A 22,054-nucleotide genomic window follows, 5' to 3' on the forward strand; every position below is an offset into this window, starting at 1 on the left:
AGAGTGAAAGCATAGAAGGAATCATGTGGCACCCTGTGCATTGTTTTAAAAAAATTCAATCAAGTAAATTTTAAAGATCTAATTGGCTTTATTGAATGATTCATGAATCAGCAGCATCTATCTAGCAAGTAGAGAGGAGTTCCAAAGGACTGCAAAAAGGGAAAGGTTTTTAAAGGCAGAACAAGGAAGTCATAAAGAAAAAAGATTATTTCAGACCTAGGTATCCTACATATGGGGGACAGAAGGGGTCCAAGTGGCAGATTACCATATCTTCGTTTGGGGGATGGTGAGGGCCCACGTGACAGATTACGCTCTTGGTGCTGACCAGAAAATTCCTGACTAACCAATTAAGACTACATTTCTGGGGAGGTTGAAGCTTCAGTTAGGTTAGGTATTAAGCCCCGGTTTTGTGGTGTGGCGTAGCACAAGTGACTCCATTTTGGGCCTATGGCTTTTCTTTTTAACAATTCCCCCCTTTTGATCAGACTTTCAGCTTAACTGAAAGAAGTGATCAAACTTTAAGGCATTAGCATCACTCTCAGCTACCTCTCTGAAGTTCTCATGGTTTTTATCATCCCTTTGGTGGTATCCATAGGTTATGATGTTTCTTCTACCCCTGTGATATTCACAGATTAGAGCTTCAGGTTCACGATCTTTAAATTGGTTATTCTCTTTGTTCCTTTCCTGATGTTTCAGTCTTAGGGAGATCATTTGCTTTGTGGTAGTGGCTGTGAACATGTATTTAAAGCTTTTGCAAGAACACGATGCACCAGGGAGATTATTATAATTATTATAAGCAGGATAATTCCCTATGTTTGGAGTGAACTTCTGAGCCATGGTGCCCAAGACCGAAATCAGCTAAGTCAAGGAAAGTCCTCATTGAAGGAGTCACCCTTTTTAAGCCAAGTGGCTTGCTCAGTGATTTTATGTAATTGTTTCAACTTCCCCAGAAGTGTTAATCCAAGTGCAGCAGGGGGTGTTGGCTGCAACACACACTCTTGCTCAGCTCAAACATAATCAAGAGCTATCCTATTATCAAGAATAACTTTGGCCACAGAGTCTAAGGATCTTTGTTGGGCAGCTCTTATCTTAGCAACAGAATCTGGAATATCTTCAAAAGTTAAGGAGAGGTTCCTCATTAACATTTACTCCTAATCAGGGATGTAGGGGTCTGTCAAAGAGAGTTAATTTGGAATCATGAATGCCTCCTGGTATTAAGGGTCTGTGGACCATGTAGGCAGTTGCATTCTGGTTGTTCTTGCCTTGTATCCCTTTCTTTGCATAGAACCTGGACACAAAGTTTCCCAAATTTGGGGTATTAATAAGAGACAGGGAAACATACCAGGGGTCTCTAACCTCATGGACAGATCCGAGTTTTTGATGACAAATCCAGCAGTCTGAAAGGTTACTTCTCTTATCAATGGCCTGGGAGATATGAATAGTGGTGTTATCTTTCCAGGCCAATGCTGGAGTAAAGGAAAGAAGGAGAAGAGAGGGTTTCACGTTTAGTTAAAGCTTGAAGTCATGATCTGGTGTCTTGGGAAGAAGCAGTCTACCTTGATGTCAGCTACTTCTCTTCCTAGTCCGTTTAATTTGGAGGTCTCCAGCATTTGGATGGGACCAGATGTCAGCTGGAGTCTTTGTTAACTGTGAAATATGTACCCAAGGCTTGAATTGTTGTTTAGCTGTCATCTGAATAGTAAAGGGGACTTGGTATAATCCCTTCCAAGAATATTCAGAGGCAGGCTTTGTTCTTACCAATTCAGTTTTATGATCTTAAAGTTATCAGAAGCCTGCACTTGTCAAAAAGTTATTTTCTTGAATTTTTCTGAAGATGAAATACTTTTGCTGGAAGACTTTTGCAAAGTGTCAGAGTAAAACAATAGCTCTCTGCAAATGACAGAAGACTTAAAAAATGTCCATTATTAAAGACCTGATGGAATTAACAAGGATATTTAGTTATTTCTGTGACACACAACATTTTTAGATAATAACTGGAATTAGGACATATCAGATTTCCAGGAATTTCACACAATTTATGAAATACTTATAACATATACCTGTATAAACACAACATAAAGAAGGCTTTGTATTACTTCTTACATGCTTCCCATGTAACTTAACGTACCAAATAAACATAATTAATACCAAATAAGCATCTCCCTTTTTATAAGGAGAGAGAACAAATCTTTTGAAACATTCCAGGGACCCTCTGGAAAATTTCCATGTTAGTTTAAGGTCAAAAAGACTTCATTTAGAATTTGATTTTGGGGAAGTTTGTCAAAAATATCAAAAGATTTTATAACACTTGATCGAATAGGGTCATAGGTCATTGTGAAACAATACTTAGTTACCTATTTAATCAAAATAACAAAAATTTCCTAGGTAGACATTGAAGGTTACATAGTTCTGAGCAAAACTTAGCTCTTTTAATATCTAGAGGACTAGGTTTATTTAATCAATGACCTGATAATGACAACATAGAACATAGGTGATTATTTTGACAAGACATAATATCTTTGTTTTTTCTAGGCAGATTACTTAAAGAAAAACCTTTCGTAATCTCTTATTTTCAAGAACAGACTTACAGAAAACAAAAAATGTTGACCTTCTAACAGAGAAAAAACCAAATTCCAATTTTGCACCAGCCAACTTTTGATATTCAAACTTATTTACTTAACTAAATTCATTCTACTTATCTAGTCCTGACCACATGTAAAATTCCTTTTCCTTATTATTTCTAGTAGGCTTAACTAACTGCACATATAAGAATATTTAACTCTTAGTAACCTTTAATTTCTAGTGAAACCTAAGAAGTAAGCATTATAAACTGTCATTTATATCAGCATTCTGTTGACTGGCAGACTTATAAATACTTTTTATAATTTCTGGAAATATGCTTCTCACAATGGCACAAAACATGTTTGCTAATAGACCCAAATATCTTTAATTCCTCTGTGAAAGGAAGCAAAAAGTGGATAAACCTATGCCCAGTAATAAATGTTTCAATATTTTATCCTATTTGGAAATGATCTGGATATTCAATGACTATCCGTCATTTAATTCAACTTAGCAAAACTTTAAGGTTTCAGGATACTAGAAAGATATGGGGTAAGTACTGAAAAAGTTCATCTAGAAACTTTTCTCTCACTTACACTTATGTAATTTATGTGTTTTCAATAATTATGTTTAGACCACCCACAAAAACCTCATGAAACATTAGACAAAGTCTGTTAATGTTCTAGGTTATTTTTCTGGCTGACAAATTTTGCAAGAGATAACATGAACTTATTTGACTAATAAGCCCAGGTAGAATAAAAAGTTTTGTTTGCATTATATTCAATGTTATTAACTCTAAAGTCATATCTATTTTCATTAAACCATCAAACTTAAACTAGCCTTTATTTACCAAACATTATCACAGATCATGTGAACTTGAAAAGCATTTGGGTTAGTTTGAATCCTAAATTTGTAAAAGGCTTGCTTGTTTAAGCCAGTTAAGTAGAGCTCTTTTACAAATTAACTTTAGCAATACCATTCGAAGGTAGAAAAATGTCACATACCTACAACACGTATATAGACACACATGAGCATACAGACAGACATAAACAGAGATCTTACATTTTTCATTTAAAAATTTTCCTTGAACTAGATTTTTGGGCAAGAGTGCTGCTTTAGCAATTTGTATATTTCTTTTAAAGTCCCCTTTCCCACCTCCTTTTTTTTTTTTTCTGCAGTTCTCTAGAGCTATACTTCTAGCTTTGCAAAGACTTTTAAGATAAGGACAGTTGTTCTCAATTCCTTAAAGAACTGGGTTGGAGCCTGGATGCTAATGGACTGACATACCCCTCTACCTATGTTGGAATGTTTCTCTCTGGTTACATTTAGCGTAGAGAAGATGGCCAAAAAAATTTTTTTTTAATCTGTCAGGCTCTGAATATCAGCTTCCAATTTGGCCAAACCTCTGGTTATAAAGTTATTAAATCCTTTCAAATATCTTGTCAGTTTTCAGCCAGGACAAACAATGGATATTTCTGGTAATATTGAACAAACTCTTGGACTCAAGAGGTGTCCCCCAAAAGGGTGCAAAAGATATTATATTCACAAGATCTAGAGTCACCCACAGGCAAGCAAAAGAAAGAACTGACAACTTGCATGTCCCAGGCAGGCAGAAAGCCAAGCCAGGTACTTAAGGCATCAAGCAAAACAAGCAAGAAGGCAATGGCTATCCCTGGGAGAGAAAGGATCAGTAACCAATGGATCTGTATTTGGAAAGGAAGGGACAAGTTGAAATTTTATTTTCCTCTTTCGCCTGGGCACTATAGACAGGTTCAATAGAACTGGGTTTGGTAAGAATTCTTACCTTTCCCTGGCTTCTGCCATTTTTCCCTGGATCCCCTCTGCAGGCTCCTGTTTTTTATTCATTTTAATTTTAGCTTTCCTTGGCAGTTTAAGGGCATAGTGTAGCAGTTTACCAGAAAATCCCTCAAAGTCTCATCAACTCTGAGAGGTGTCCACATGGGGGCCCTCCTTCGAAGATAGACATGGTGTCTGTAAGGCCAATAACATGGTGGGCTTTTGTTTACGGTCTCCTGGTCTCTTTAGAGTGGAAAAGACAATTCAGACAGGATTACTAGAATAAATACTTAAGTAAAGGAGGAAAGAGGGGAGCACTGGAGTTATGTCAGTCTTACAGTCTTTTGTTTTAGGAACCTCTTATATCTTTAATTTTTTCTTAGCTCTTTGCAACAGAACTTTCAATGGAGCTATTTTGGAATTTTGAAGCCTTTTGGAGGCTTTTGCATACCAATTAAAATATGTATCCCTTGCTTTTAAGTTCACTTCTTAAAAGATTTTATCTAATTGGAATGTTCCTCATAATGGCCATTGTAATTTCCCTGAGGGCTGGCAGTAGTTTGGTAGGACCCTAGCTTCATATGAGGTTCAACTCACATTTCTGTCCAGCCATATTTTGCCACAAATGGAGTGTCACCCACATTTCTGTCTGGTCATATTTTGGGGATCCCCAACATGATAGTTACCAGGTAAAACTCTCAGGACACAGTAAGATTTTGACATTTTTGTAGATATGTATAGCTTCTGTGATTATAGTTCTTAGACATAAAATAGGCAGTTGTGCCAGAAGGTGGTGCACTTGACTCTTTAGAAATTAAAGATCCCATCTCTTTTAGCTAGCCTTTATCTACACAAAACAGGACAAACAAGTATGTGTACCATAACACTGCAGAATTAAGTACAGTAAATACCAAATACTGCAGCCTGGCCAAGAAAAAGGCCCTGGTACACTACCAACAATTCCCAACTTGGAACCTGAGACTGAGGTGAAGAAATGAACCAGCAGACCTCAACAAATAGGGTCTGTGGACTGATTCCAAACAAATGGGGAACTGTAGCTCGCAGTTCCCAACATGGAATCTAGGGACAGAACCATAAGCTGGGGTTTCCAATCAAATAGGAAATTGTGGTCAGGACTACCAGAAGTACCCAACATGGAACTAGTGATTCCAAACAAATTGGGAACCAACTGGAAAGCCAGTTAGATCTGGAGTTCAATGCAAAAAGAGCGGAGCTCAAACTGAGAGGAACTTACCAACAGCCCCCAGAAATGGAGAGAAAGACAGTGAACTCAGATAGGAGTTTGCAGGTATCACGACTGTGTTTCTTGTTGTCCCAAAATGCCATCAGAACTCCACTTTGGATCACACTGCTGCCACCAACTCTGTTAAAAAAACAAAATTCATCTGACTACATTTTAAAGCTCTAATTAGCTTTATTGAATGATTCACGAATTAGGCAGCATCCTTCTAGTGAGTAGAGAGGAGCTCCAAAGGGCTACCAAAATGGAAAGATTTTTAAAGGCAGGACAAGCAAGATTATTTCAGGCTTAGATAACCTATGTATGGGGGACAGAAAAGGTCTATGTGGCAGATTACTTCATCTTCCTTTGGGGAATGAATGTATTGCCTCATTGGTATTGACTAGAAAATTCTTGACTGCCTGGTTAAGACTAAATTTCAATTAGGTTAGGTATTAAGCCCCAATATGGTGGTGTGGCTTAGCATAAGTGACTCCATTTTGGGCCTGTGGTTTTCTTTTCAACAGCACAGACACTTCATGTAGACAGGAGAAGCAAATGTGCCTGTTGGTCATGAGGAGGCAGTGACACTAGATATAGGGGACATATACTCTTACAAGTTTAAGGTATGAATGGGCTACTCAGGACTTTGTGCCCAGGACACTTGGGTTTGACATACATGGATGAAATTTTATCGGGGGTGAGGCAGGTAGACAATAAAAAAGTAATCTGGTAGTCATTGTCTATCATGCTCTTCTACATAGGATCTGAACCTTGAATGACTGTGAAGAAATTACTTAGCCTTGTTATTTTCGGTTTCATCATCTCTGAAATGGGGAGAAAATTATTTATTCAGACATTTGTTCATGCCCTCATTTAGGCACCCATTATTTATAAAACACCTACTGTGTACCAAGCACTCTCATTTTCAGAATGGTAGTAAAGATTAAAAGAGACAATAGGGCTTCCCTGGTGGCGCAGTGGTTGAGAGTCCGCCTGCCGATGCAGGGGACACGGGTTTGTGCCCCGGTCCGGGAGGATCCCACATGCCGCGGAGCGGCTGGGCCCGTGAGCCATAGCTACTGAGCCTGCTCGTCCGGAGCCTGTGCTCCGCAACGGGAGAGGCCACAACAGCGAGAGGCCCGCGTACCGCAAAAAAAAAAAAAAAAAAAAAAAGAGAGAGACAATAAATATAAGGTCCAATATCTGGCGTAAAATGGATGCTTAATACACAATAGCTATTAATGTTTCGCTGTGCCTCCAATGATTGCAATGCAGTTTAATTAATGTGCATATGCAACCAACCTGTACCATACCCACCACCCACTAGAGTTTTGAGCAAGATTGGCTTCCCACTAACCTCAACAACAATTCCTCACAAATCACGGATTACAGAACTTTCATCTGAGTGAAAGTTTAGACTAGAATGTTAAAAAGAACCTACTTTTAAAAGACATTTTTTAATTGAAAGTGGGCCACTCAGCTTCCAATGAAATCTTCTCTTCTCTTAAGTGTGTACGTCTTTGACTGAGGTGTTCTCTGAAAGGAATATAAGATTTAGATTTATTTTCATTAACTTAGAATTCTTAAAGCTAGCCCAGAGGTTAATGATGAAGGAAGTCACGATGAACAAGCAGCGGTTTGTATGATCCTCCGAAGCTTCAGTGAAACACTTGACCGTTCCTTTTTCCTAGGGAAGAAATCACTGTGACAATGCTCTTTCTCATTATAAATCTTCTCTCAGCATACACATTTTTAATGCTAACTAAAATGCTAATTGGTGAAAATATAACTCTAGTTATGATTTGGAGTCTGTTAATCTTGCTACTTCATAAGCCAGCCTCTTTGTTTAGCAGACGATAAGGTGGGGGGGAGTTTTGCTGCTGAGAAAATGGGCTGCTGGTGATACTGTGCTCCAAAGACGCAGGCATCCGTGATGGTTTGGTTGTAAATAAGACTAAGAAATTCAAAATAAAGGCTAACCTAGTTTTCCTCCTCCTTTTGCAAATGTCTGCTCGGTCTGCCGCCACCGTCGTCTGCAGAACGGCTACACGCCTTTGCATCAGGCCGCCCAGCAGGGCCACACGCACATCATCAACGTCCTGCTGCCGCACGGGGCCAAGCCCAACGCCACCACCGCGGTAAGGCGGCGCCGGCTGCCCCTCTCCGCGCAGCTCCTTTCTTGCCCTCGCCCCCATCCCCCTCCAGGGGGGCCGCTTGGCTGAGCTGAGTCCCCATACAGCCTCCTTAAATGAGCCTCCGCACTCTGGAAAGCCTGGGATTTCAAGAAATCAGCCTGGGATTTCGCTGAGAGCGCTCGTCCCGGGAGGGAGCGCTCGTCCCGGGAGGGAGCGCTCGTCCCGGGAGGGAGCGCTCGTCCCGGGAGGGAGCGCTCGTCCCGGGAGGGAGCGCTCGTCCCGGGAGGGAGCGCTCGTCCCGGGAGGGAGCGCTCGTCCCGGGAGGGAGCGCTCGTCCCGGGAGCGCCGCGGCCTGACCCAGTCTTCCCTCCGGGAGGGGGCCCTGCGCTCGAGCTGCCGGAACGAGCTCGGCTTCCAGCTGGCTCTCGGCTGGGCGCGGAGTCCGCCCCTCCCGCCCGGCCTTCTTAAGGGAGCACAGTTTCCGAGGCTGCTGGCTCAGACTAAGCTGTTTGGGATGTGGAGCCATTGAATTGTAAACTAAGCGGTGCAATTTAACAAACCGGGATCCCCAGTGGCCGCTGGAGCCTGCGTTGCTTGCTTGTGTCCTTTTGCTGCACAGTGAGCTTCTGCACAGCTGCAGCTAAATATGTTACTGCGTTTCCTGCGGTAACATCTTACCTGCAACAGATGGCCTGACCTCTGTTGAGGAGAGAGTGTACTTGGTACTTGAATAGTTTTCTTCGGAGGCCTCATCCTCAGTTCAAGAGTTACTTTCCTAAGCATAGTACAGGATTCGGAGAGGGGTTTGACAACTTCAGGGTTAAAGCCGTCAAGCGCTTCTTATTAGAAAGAGCAAGCAGCTGCAGCTTGTTGTGTTACCATGGTGACCTGGGCTATAGTCTAAAGAAGTTACAAAGAAGATTCAGATGTAATGGTAAAAACTAGTGATTTTCCTAAGCTGTGCCTGTTTTGGAAGGAAATGCTGGCTCATGTGGAGCCGAGGGTGAGCTCATTGGCTCACATCGCCGTCCTCCCTCCCGGCTCTCACTCTCTCTTTCACTCTGTCTTCAGAATGGCAACACTGCCTTGGCGATTGCTAAGCGTCTGGGCTACATCTCCGTGGTGGACACCCTGAAGGTTGTAACCGAGGAGGTCACCACCACCACCACGGTAAGTGAAACGAACCCATCGGCTTCGGCTCCCTTGTCGTGGCTGTTAAGCCACAGACATTTTCACTTACAAAATGTTTTGAGCTTTTGATTTTGAACTTCTTTTATTGTAGAGCATACATTGAAGTATGCAGATGTAAAGGCATTTACACAACTAGTAACAGGGATTTCAGTTTCCTTTGGTCAACATAAATCCATATAAAATGTGTGAATGTAATTTTATAATATTTAGTTCCTTTTTCTGTGACTGACTGCTTTTTTTCTGGCTCCTCTGCCCTGTTGCTGTAGTTGGGTGTGACACCTACCGCTGGCAAAGTGGTAGGACACTCCACAGCAAACTTTTTATCTTAGCTCGGTGGTCACGCCAGACTCTGGGAAGACCCTGATCCCTGCTATGCTCACGACTGGGTCAGATGCACTCCCAGTGAGAACAATTCATCCTGCTTTTCTTCCTATTTCTGATTATTTTTTATTCAAAAAGAAAATCGAATGTGCTTAAGAGAGAAACTCTGTATCTTTTTTTTTTTTTTTTGGCGGTACGAGGGCCTCCCACTGTTGTGGCCTCTCCCGTTGCGGAGCACAGGCTCCGGACGTGCAGGCTCAGCGGCCATGGCTCACGGGCCCAGCCGCTCCGCGGCATATGGGATCTTCCCGGACCGGGGCACGAACCTGCGTCCCCTGCATCGGCAGGCGGACTCTCAACCACTGCGCCACCAGGGAAGCCCTGTGTCTGTATCTTGACAGAATAAATATTTAACATTTTTTATTTTCACTGTTTGGAATATGACTGCTGATTCTTTAGGAGAGAACAGTGATCATCATTGGCCTTTGCCAGAGAAACTCTGGAAGAGTGAGGACGTGATGTTAATGAGTCCTAATGCTCTTGTGCTATTCAGCTGGAGCAAAGCTTAAAAGGAGGCCTCCTGGGAGGAAACTCACAGCTGAAAGTGCTCTTCTCTTTGCATATATTTATTAACTTTTCTCCTTAAGCATCAACTCTTTAATTTCTCTTCATAAAGTAGAAAAGTAGACCGACAGCAGAACATTTAGATGTTCCTGAGAGACAATCAGATCATGAATCAACAAATATAAAATTCTGAATGAGGTTCTAGTAAAGTTTCTAGTAAAAACGAGTTTTGGAACACTTGGTTCTTTTGATAGATGTAAGGAAAAAGAAAGGAATTTTGTTCCTCAGGCTGACAGCAAGTCCCTGTTGACAGATATTGAGGTAGTTGGTTTGATGTGGAGTTTTAAATAGAGTGGAGTATGATTTATTAATGAACTACAAGACAGAGACTGAATTTAGATGAGAGAATGGCACTGCTTGCTTTCTCAAGCAAAATCTTTGGCCAGTGTACCACAATATTTTTAAAGATTTAAAGTATAGTGTCAATAAATTATATGGGAGAAAAACAAGTCTTGTCATCACCTAGCACTATACTTCTGAGTCACTATATATGGCTGAATCGTAATGGCTTTTTCTTACTATATGATTTGTTATACCAGGAAAATCTTCATATTGGGGACCTGTACATATATCTTTATTTGGCATCTTTGAAACAATGTGCACACCACAGATAAGTGAAGGTTTTGGTGGCAAGATTGGGTAAACACTTTTGTTCTTAGAAGTCATGTTTTCTCTCAACTTTGCCTCTTGCATGTTCTGGGAATTATGCATGTACACTTTTATCAGATGACCACTAGATGGCAAACTTGCATCTTTTAGCTATCTTGACCTGCTTTTTCTTTCATTCATTTCATTGATTCATTCCTTTAGTGTTTATTGGATATAAAATATGTGCTGGGTTCTGTGCTCAGTGCTGAAGTGTCATCAACAGTGAAAACACTACTCCCCCCTACCAGCAATTTACAGTGTAGTGGGAGTGAAGAATGAGAATTAAGTTTTGTAAGAAAATATCAATAAATTCTTGTTTAATATCAATAGAATTATAGAACGTACATGTCTAATTTCAAAGAGATCTCAGGCTCATAAATATTACTTAGAGTGAATGACTTTAACTATACAGGTCTATATTTAAAAAGAGGAGGAATTTTAAAAAATACTATTGCTAAAGTTCTCAGATACCTTGTCAGAAATCAGACTTATGGTCATATCTCCACACATGTAGCTCTAGGGGGGTGTGAAAACTCCTCATAAAACACTCTGTGAGCTTTTTTTCTTTTCTGGTAACTATTAGTCTCTATGCTGCCTAGCTAATCATTGCTCCAACAAAAACCACCATACTTAGAAATCAAGTTTCTAGGTGAAAAGCCAACAAACAAATGTAAAACATAATAGCATGTCTGCTTTCAGTTGGGAAAATAAGAAATCATTGCCCACATTAACTAAACAAGTACCCCCTTTATCTAAATGGGTAGTTTTATTGGTTACATGTTTTTAATGCTGCCCTATCTTTCTTCTTCTCTTAGAATTGGATTCTTAGAACTGTGAGTTTTATTGTTTTGTGAAATGGAATTTGGGGTTAAGGATTGAAAATATGAACTTATTCCTTCTGTGATGTGAGTCTTCTTACTTTATACTTCTCTTTCAGAAGAGATTTTCATTCATTCTTTTCCCACATAATGATATTAAAAACTATAACTAAAATTTAGTAGTTACAAATATGTCAGACACTGAGGGTAGATCTAGGATTCAAATTTAGGTTGTCAGATTCCAAAATCCATATTCTTAACCACTCTGATATAGCTGATCTTGGCTTTGCTAAAAGTAGCTTACCAGGAATTTTCAACTTTTAAAAACTCACTTAAATAACGCCCTTTATTGATTTTCATGGAATTATCATATTCAGTATCATTTTCTAAAATCTACAGATTCACTAAAAATAATTTGGAACTACTCACTGGTGGTAGGCAAATAGCACAAGGCAATAATTATGTAAAATTAATCAAATTAAATTTAATGTTACTACCATTTGAATGTAATAGTTGAACTACATACATCTAGTTGAACAGCCATACATCTAACATACGAATTTCACATCATCGGCTTCATACGATGTGCCATTTGAGCAGCAATGTGAGTTCTCTGCCATCAGAGAAAGTTTCCTTTGCTATTCCTCCTTCCAGAATTCTTCACCTCAAAATATGAATAAAGTCATTGTGTGGAGAGAAGAGTAAGGCAGCAGTTTGTAAAGGAAAAGTCACTGCTTCAGAAATTTGTGAGACATTTTTGGAATCATGGTTTGTTTCCTTAACCTTTGCTTTTCTAACTTTACTTCGTAAGACCTAGCAGAGGATATGAGACAGTTGAGCATTCTCTGGGGATTACAATCATTGTCTGTTTGCCGGAATGGACATCAGAGTGGGAGGGACACATTTCTGGCAGCAGAAGCCAGCAAGCTCAGTCTCCTAATGCAGTTTGGAAGAACTGTGAGATATGACTCATACCTTTACTTACTGATCAGCTATCATCCATTATTTGCATAGTTTTAAAGTGATCGTTGCATATAATCATTGATATATAGAGCATAAATTACTGAATAAGCTACTAAAATAAAAATGACATTATAGTTATATTACCATTTAAGCTTTGGTTCTAAATCTTATCTGATGCCATAAGTCAGTTAAAATGGGAATCATAAAAGTGGCAGTGCAATAAATACATGTAAAGTCATTTGACACTTTTTAAGTGGAGTCAAGAACTTTCTTTGAATACAGGTCCATTGACTAGAAGGCTAAGTTGTCCTTCTTGAACAAAGAACGTCTATAATACATACTGTATTGTGTGTGTGTATGTGTCTATCCTATAATATCTATATCTATATAAAATTTATCCTGTGTATTATCTTAAAGAGACACTATTCTGAGTGCAGAACCTTTTTAAACTTTTGACATTTTTTCCCCAACGTGCTATAATTGTCTCAACCACACCTGAGTAGCAGTTATTTTTGGAGACTCACCTTTGTTGAGACTTTGCAAACCATTTACCTTAGTTTTTAAGAAAAATATTACCTATGTAGTATTTAACTTATATATAAAAATTATGTTAACATGTACAATTGGTATAAGAGGGTTTGGGAGCAAAACCAGGTTTAGCTTGTAGCACTGATGGGAGCCAATGTGTGTGGGCACTAGAAGGTGGCATACTAGCCAAGGTCACTTGCCACGCTGTGACTTATTGTGCCTTGCTGAGTAAGTGGTACAAAGGAAGTGGTTGACCAGAGAGATGGGCTAAATGAAGAGCAGTAAAGCACACTTTTTCTTTTGCACACAAAAAAAGCAGATATTATCCCCCATTTATAAAACACCATGTAAGGACTCATGTTTTATTTTCTACATCATGATAAATGTTAAAAACTCATTATTAAGTCTGCCTTCTATCGCATTCTATTTGTTTTGCCACATTATATGATTTAATTACATCCTATTAAACTTATGCATCGTGCACTACTCATTTTAACTTTTAAAGTAGTTTCTAATCTTGACCATAGAATCTGAGATTCTATAGCAGAAGAAGATGCCCATGATCATTTAATTATATCCTTGTTTTCTTTGGGCTATTCAGATGTACTTGCATAAAACCATATTTATGTTTAGCTAATCAAGTTTTCAAAGGACACTTCATTTAAAGGGACAATTTTTTTCATTTCTTATCACATTACTAATGAGTGGGAAGACTTATTTATTATCCATTCAACAAATATTTACTGACGACCTTTTAAGGGTCAGGCACTATGTCATGTACTAATGCATACTATATTTACTACATCGTATATAGAAAGCAGTTTTAATATCTGCACCAAAAAATATCCATGACCAATATGATCAGTGTTACTTTTTCTATTGCCACATATATTTGCTGATAATAACCTTAAGAGCATTCAATAACCAAACTAAAGCAAAGTTATTTCCACTCTCACAAGTTCAAAGAAAATATAGTCACATTATCAGCATCTGAAAATAGAAACTGAGAATGTCAGGCAATATAATTTAATCATTTAAAGTGTATTTCCATCAGTTATTTTCAAATGGAGAAGCATCTTCTTGTGGAAATGTTTCCTATGAAGGGCAAATACTCTAGAACATTTCTGAAAAAATGGACTTTCTGGAGTGATCTAATGCAGTAGGTATCCCTTAAAATTTTTAATCATTTAATGTACATTTAGACACTTATTTTAAAAGTTTCCCCAAAAGTCATAGTTTAATTGAGTGTCATTGTCTCTATCCTTTATTTTAAATGTAAGTCATTTTTCTGCAATCTATACACTTTCCTAATGCAGGAAAATGGGTTGCAAATTGAGCTGCACAATAGACCCACCTGAGGAACTTTAAAAAATACCTATAGCTGGGCCCTTTCTTCAGGGATGAGGATTTAATTGGCTTGCGTTGAGACCCAAGCAACAATATGTTTTAAGTTTCTCTAATAATTATAATATGCAGGTAGAGCTGAGAACCGTTAATATAGAACTTAGGTTATCATCTTTCTGTATTAAATTCATAAATTAATTAATATTATAATTAAATGGTGTATTTTTAAGTTTGTTCACTCATCAAATTCTTATTGACTACCTGTTATTCTCCAGAACTTTGGATAGAAGCTTTTGTCTTTCCTACAGTGTTTAATCTGTTTTCAGTGAATAAGACATTATGGAATTATTTAGACATCAGAAACAACATGCTGGAAAGCTTAGTTTACTACTCTAGTCTTCAATTGTGCCTTCATCTGGATAACATGAGACTTTCTTTCCTTTCTGCATTTCTTCCTTTTCTTTTCTTCCCAAAGAAAATCTATGTGGTCATTATGTGGATTTTAAATGTATTTTGCATAATTTTATGTCATCAATTTATTCCAATATGTATTTGAGAAGCCCCTACTATGTTTCAGGTTCTGTGGAAACAACTTCTTTCATGACTCACACTCATGTGGGAGGTGGAGGGGGCACGTACAGGTGTGTGTGACGTGGTGCACATGATGCTATAGGAGTGGGTAGCAGCAGATAAACACGGTTGAACAAACACATTCATTGGGGAGGGTCAGGGAGTGTTTCTCCAAGGAAGTTACATCTTATATGAGCCAAGACAAGAGAAGAAAGAACATTTCTGGTAAAGAAAAGGATATATGGGGAAAAAAAGCAGAGGCATAAGAGAACATGGCTGCCAGCACGGTTGTAGCGTGTGGTGGAGGGATGAGACCTCCCTGCCTCTCCTTACTACATCACCAGGCATCTTCCCAGCCAGTTTGCCAGACCCTTGAACAACCCAGGGAGTTCATGTGAATATAACTTACAGTCAGCCATCTGTATGGATGGTTCTGCATCCGTGGGTTCAACCAACCTCGTATCATGTAGTAATGTAGTGTTTACTATTGAAAGATATCCATGTGTAAGTGGACCCATGAGTTTCAAACCTGCATTGTTCGGGGATCAACTGTATTAAGTTTTCTTCTGAAGAAAATGGGAAGCCACTGAAAGGTTATACAGTATCACATTGTGATTTAATCAGTCCTTCTTAACATATAGAAATTATACCCATGTATGTAAATGTATTCTTAAATTAATCAGTTGAATTTCCCTGTAAAATTATTTGAAGTTCTCTACTGCTTTTGCAAAAAAAAGAGTTGGTGGCAGGGGTATTGTAGCCAAACAAGTCTGTAGTCTCTAGGTAGCAAAGCTTAACAACCTAGACAACCTATTTGCTGTATTTTGGTGGCTTTAGTTGAAGATTTTACTCTTATTTCAGGAGATTAGTTTTTTAAATTTCTCATAACAATGCCAATTGATGTACTTAATACACTTTCAATGCAGAAACTAGAGACAGGAATTTGAGACTCAACTATCTTTAGGTGATATTTCAAGTCATGAGATGTGGATTTTTATCCTTTTTTTTTTTTTATCACTGTGGTATCCCTGGTGTCTGAAACAGTGCCTGGCATGCAATAGGCACTCAGAATGTTTCTTGAGTGCCTGAATGACTAAAAAGTTCGGAGGCCCTTTGTTTTTAAGATTAATTTAATATCAAAATATAGTGATGATAAATTATGCTAGCTAATATTTATTGAATACTAACATATACTAAGCACTGTTCTTAGAGCTCTTATATATTTCATTTAATCTTCATAACAATTTTATGAAGTAGTATTATTATCCTGTTTTACAAATGATGAAATTGAGGCACAGAGAAACAAAGGGACTTGCTAAGGCCTCATAGCTAATAAATGATGAAGTTAGAATTTGAACCCATGTAGCCAGACTCCAGAGCCTGGTCTCTTAACCTTACATCATCCATCAGGGATGGAAGGCAGTGGATCTGACAACTCTGGAGGGCTATTATGGAAGGCAAATAAGCAGCAAGCCAGAATTGTAGACCAATGAAAGACTATAAGGATGGGTGATTCTCCACTGTTGATCCTCTAATCCCAGAAGAGATGCATCACATTTTCTGCCCCAAAGTTTATATCTTTCACATTGTTTACAACTTCATTCCAGTGGCTTTGTTTTTCATAAATTGCATATATTCACTGCTTCTTTTTAAAGCTTTTCTGGAGACATTACTTAGTTCATTTTAGGGAAGCCCTGAAAACCTGAATCTGCTTTCTCAATATGGCTGTTAATGCCATTGCTAAAGAATTTATTTTGCAAATGGGAATTCAAAATAATGAACTTTCTCTTGTACAACTTCACTGGAGTAAATGATCATTTATCTTCAGAAAGAGCAAATGAGTTTCCATGAAGGAGAATAAGAGACTAAGCTTCCAAAATGTCCATGTGGAGAAGATGGAGTGCTCGGGGCCTGATCGCTTGCTGATGCTGTTGACTATGGCCTCCTCTGTGATTCTTTTGATCTTTTGTTTGATTTTTGTTCTTAAGTTGAACATTAATGATTTTTGTCTTTCCAGACTATCACTGAAAAACACAAGCTAAATGTTCCAGAGACCATGACTGAGGTTCTTGATGTTTCTGATGAAGAGGGTAAGACTTTTATTCACTCTTCTATGACATCTGTCATGGTCTTACACAAAGGAAACCATCATTTTTTTCAGGAAACAAGCTGGTACAGTGGATGTGGATGACAGCATCTTAGCACTTAAAGTAACCTTTTCACCTTTGTTTCAATACATTTACTTTTTCAATTTGGGGGAGGGAGGATTTTGTTTATATATTTTCAACTGTTGTTATCTTTAATCACTTACTAAATAACAGGACTAGGACAAGGGAGAGAAACTGGAAGTCGGCCATCTGTTAAAATATCTACCTGATAATACAATTATTTTTAATATGTTTTAACTATGCTAAAATACATTTTTTATTAAAATGCTTTAAAGTAAAAGAACTTAACATATACTCTATCAATGGTATATTGAGAAATCTCTGCTTTCTAATTGGTTCAAACATACAGAATATATTTTAAAACTAATATATAGAAAAAAATATTTTAAAACTAATAAATATATAGAAAAAAAGAGCCTTAACGAAGGTTAAAAATAGCGCAGCAGTAAGTCATACAAATTCAACGTAAGAATTTGATTCTTTAAATCAGAAGAACTGTATGCCCCCTATAGTTTTAGAGTTGATAAAAATTACCTAAGCCAGTGGATTTCAAAGGTCTGAGAAGCTCTACGAGGAGCACCAGTGACTGCCTTGGGGTGGGTATGGGGCATCATGCTAGAGGTACTGCCAGCAGGGTTTCTGGCTCCCCACCTCTACTTCAACTAGAGTAGTTGACTTTTCTTGAACAAAAAGAAAAATCTGCTGAAATAATCATGAATGCAGCACATAAAGTATGCAACCAGATTTCAGTAGTTCAGCTATTGGTGAAGTGTACCTGTTAGAAAAATATATATGTATGTATATACATGACATGACATGTATACATGAATGCATGTACATAAGTATACATGTTTGAAAAATTATTGCCATACTGACCCTAGTAGTAGGCCCAATACTAACTGCTTTTATGGAGAAATATTAAAAGTATTTCTTTAGGTTCTTCAAGATGTATTCAGAAGGTAAAACTTTACATTGAGACGCCCTTATTTGGAACCAATTTGTTAATTCACCTGAGACATTGAGTTGTCTCAGCTTTTATAAGAACTTACGACAAGAACAAACAAATGTTGGGTCAATGTATTATTGTAAGTAAATTAAAAGGTATTGCCAAAGCTAATGGTTCCAAGTATTTATTATAATAATCTTGCGTTCCATGGTAATACTTGCCAATTTTCAGCATCCGTACATGCACACTATATTTTGTTTCATGTGATCTTCTTTCTTGTCTTCACTTACATGTTGAACAGCTTTTAAACAGTTTGGTGACCACTTTATTGATGGGGAAGTGCTTAGTGATTCAGGTACCTTTAGAGGAAATTGTTGAAGTGAAAGTTTGTCTTTGCTTTTAATTTTTCTTAACTGGCTAGAAGCAACTAGCTTAATTAAATTTGGGTGCCTAATACTAATCTGGTGTTTTTTGAAATAGCATGTGTAATATGAGTGGAATTGCTTGTGTGTGCATTTGGGTGTGTAGATTTTTATTAACTTGGAAGCTTGACACCATGAATTGCTTATACTATTAATGATTTTTGAAACTATTATTGAGACCTATTAACATAATTAAATTATCTAATGAACATTATATAAATATTTTCCCAAAACTAATATTTCTTCTTAGAATACAAATTTAGAGAAAAATTAATTTTTTGCTAAGTTGACATTGAATTAGCATGAACATGTTAACAACTACGTTAGACTACTTGATATGCAGTCATCCCATTCCTGGATAAAGATATATTTTAGATGTGGTTAGAAATATATTAAGTTAGTAGTTATAATCTAATTTTTAAAAGTTAGCTAGGAATAAAGTAACCTTTAAAAATTATTTAGGGAGCACTTTGGCATATAGGGAAAAATGAATAATATAAAATATTCTATCTAGCAAGAAGTTTCCAAAGTATATGTGGTACCACTTTAAGCAAACCTATTACATGAAAATCTAACTTTATAAATCAGATAAATTAGATAGTGATTATTTAATTTAAAAATAGTTATTTTTTCCCAAAATAATTGTTAAAGAATTCCAATAGCTAATGCATCCAAAGTATTTACTGGGTTTTTAGAAATTCCATTTGTGTGAAACATCCTCTTGGACCTGCCCATTGCATAATATAAGACCTAGCTATAACATCTTGTACACTTTTGTTAAAACTATTATATATTAAAAGTTATTAGTGATAAGAACTCTTGATTTGAGAGGAATGTTGGCTAATGATCAAGAATATCTTTCATGGTGATGGAGGAAGCTCTCCATGTCTAGATATAGCCAAAAACTTAACATTTTTCCCCAGAAAGAAATTCAAGTTGAATAATATTTTTGTATAGAATATATTTGAGTTTTGTGAAGTAACTTTTTAGTACAAACAATTAGTATAAAGGAATTTGACTAGTTGACATTGCCAATCCTTTAATTTTGTGTGCTCTTAAAATGTTTTCACAGAACCTACCATCATTTATTTATATGGACAAAGTGCAGCCACATGTATTTGGATAGTATTAGCCAGTCCCTGTTTTCTTTACGGCTCTACTATTTTAATGATAGTCTATGTGTCGATACTGAGAAGAATATCCAAACCAAGTACAGATGTCCTTTCAGGCTAACTTGCTATAGTGAAGCAATCAGAATTTTCCACTCATGAATCCAATCAACAGATAGTGAATGTGATGTTATTGTGTGTAAAGCTCTATGACTGGTACCATGGGGGAATCAAAAGTGAACATATATGGAGAGGTAATGTATAAATTAATGAAGCATAGCTAAAGACACTATGTCATCTACTTTTCATATCTGCCTGGGAAAATCTAGAGAGGGAGAGACCTAGCACAGTCTCAAGGAATTGCTGAAAGCTGAGAGATAAATAGGAGAGTGGCACAGGTTTTAGGGAGTGGAGAAGGAACAGTATGGGAAGGTCCCCATATGGGAAAGGGCAAGAGAGAGACACAGAGTGACAAAATAATCTAGTCATTCATTTTGGCTGATACATTAAAACACACGGGGCTTCGCTGTGGAATGTTTGGAATATCAACTGAAAAGTCAAGGAAATTAGGATGTGTTAAAGATTTCAATTAATGATTGAAACAATTAAACCTGTTTCGTACAAAGATTAAATCAGCAGTGGCACACCGAAGGAGTGCATTAGGATGAAATTGGAAGGAAGTAGGTATCTGAGAGAAGAGAAAGCATTTACTAGACATCACAATGCTAGGTGCATTGTCTCATTTAATCCCTACAGCATCCATATAGGATAGGCTATGGATTTCCCCTCATTTGTTTTTCAGGTGAGAAAGGCTCACCTGAAGATGAGGAGGCTAAGGCTTAAACACGTTAAGTAGTTTGTTCAGTGGCACAGAGCTACTAAGTGGTGAATGTGGAATCTAAACCCACTTTGGAAGCTGTTGTAATAGCTCAGTCATGATGTAAATGAGTCCTGATGGAGCAAGATGGCAGAGAAATGGAAGAAAAAGAGAAATGGGAATTCAGTCTAGGAATATTCTACTGTGAAGACTAAAACAAAGCTGTAAATGTAATCCTCTACATTTTCATAGGATCCTGAGCTGACTCCTGTCTTTGCTGACTCAGCTCCATAGCCATAAATTATATGGTAGGGCTCAGGGGTTATACACCTGTGTAACTAAATTACCTGTGGAAATGTGACCCATATATCCCTTATACTCAGAGATTTGTGAGTGGGTGGTTTGTATAAACTTCTCCACTAGTTCTCTGGGACGATGTGTACTAATAATCAAGAGAACTCCAGAATGACTGAGTGTTGGGATGAAATACGGAGGCACATCTACCTTCTCCTCTTGACACACTTCCACTGTGGATGCTTGACGTTAGCGGGGCTCCTCACCCGAGGTTTCAGTCCTTTACCCACTTATCAGCAGAAGCGCTGAGTATTCTTGAGAGAGAGAGAGCTCAGTGACATGTCAGAGAATCTCCTTCTTCCCAGCACTGTGAAAAGTTGTCAGAATGAAGAATCCTTGGGACCTTCCTACTTTATCTTAATTTATTCCCATACTCTTGTGATCTGTGTCTTATAGAGGCTGGTCATGGCTAAATGTGCCTCTATCACTGAGGAATCTTGTAGTTTCCAGATATTAAAGCATGAAACTTTAAAAGCAAGTAATACATCAATGCTATACAATTAGTAGGAAAGGGTTTTCATAAAATTGTTTGGAAAGATTGGAGAATACAATGAAAAAAAGTTAAGTCCTAAAACCTGGAAGTCAGAATTCTATTAAGTAAGTAAATATGTAATGGCAGGGAAGGGGTTGTTCAAGTATAGGAAACAAAAAGGAAATTCACTTTAGGTTTGTTATGATGCAAAAAAATAGGGGTTGCTTTTTGTTTATTTGTTTTACATCAAATAAGTAAGTTGATAAAAGAAAGTATGTTAGGGTATAACCATTCTTTCATAAGCTTTCTGAGTTATGCAAAATTCTTTCCAAGCCTAATAGAACTGTACTCAAACAAGAATTAAATATTTAAATTCAAAATCTTATTTGAAAGCAGACCTTCATCCCTTCCCCACCCCCCACCTTGGCTAGGGTAGGGAAGTAGTTGTACTATTTACTGCTGTAGGGAATTTGCAGAGAAGCAGATGGGCAGAGAGTGGGGTGGGGAAGAAGATGAGTTGTGTGCTACCATGCTGAATCTGAGATGCTTATAGGAAGTTCAGGTGGAGTCCAGGAAGCATTTGATGTGCATGTTGAGTTTGTGAGAGAGGTTTGGAATAGACGCAGATATATGTGTAGGCAAAATATAGGTGGTCCTTGAAGTTTTAAAAACACATGATAATTTGTCAAATGAGAAGAAAAGCCAAATGGGAAGTATCAACATTTAAGGAGAGTAGAGACTGAGAAGAAAGACTCAGAGAGGTAGGGGGAAGACCAGGGGGGATTTATGTCAGAGAAATTAAGGAGGGTAGTTTTCCAAAGAAGAAATCACCTCTTGGCCACTGATTAATTTGTAAAATAGAAAGCCTCTTTTAATAGGTTTGACTATGAAAGGAAGAGGACTCAGAGTGTGAAGTAAAGAAGGCCTAAAGAGCTGGAGGAAGCTGTATTTCAAAGATGGCAGAAATATGGATGATGTTACTGTGGAAAGAAGGGGCTGACAGAGAAGTAGAGGTTGAAGATGAA

At 37.9% G+C, this 22,054-nt stretch overlaps 1 protein-coding gene across 25 annotated transcripts in view; it reads left to right on the top strand.

Annotated features, from left to right (window-relative positions):
• ANK2 (ankyrin 2) overlaps positions 1-22,054 on the top strand; it is a 720,153-nt gene that overhangs the window by 623,098 nt on the left and 75,001 nt on the right. For all 25 annotated transcript variants that reach the window (XM_081237049.1, XM_081237043.1, XM_081237038.1 and 22 more), the window contains 3 exons: positions 7,639-7,737; positions 8,806-8,904; positions 16,759-16,831. In XM_081237049.1, coding sequence (XP_081093175.1) covers positions 7,639-7,737; positions 8,806-8,904; positions 16,759-16,831 — 271 coding nt within the window. The remainder of the gene's footprint in view (positions 1-7,638; positions 7,738-8,805; positions 8,905-16,758; positions 16,832-22,054) is intronic.

This window comes from Mesoplodon bidens, assembly GCF_964165515.1.
Source record: "Mesoplodon bidens genome assembly, chromosome: 1".
NCBI lineage: Eukaryota > Metazoa > Chordata > Mammalia > Artiodactyla > Ziphiidae > Mesoplodon > Mesoplodon bidens.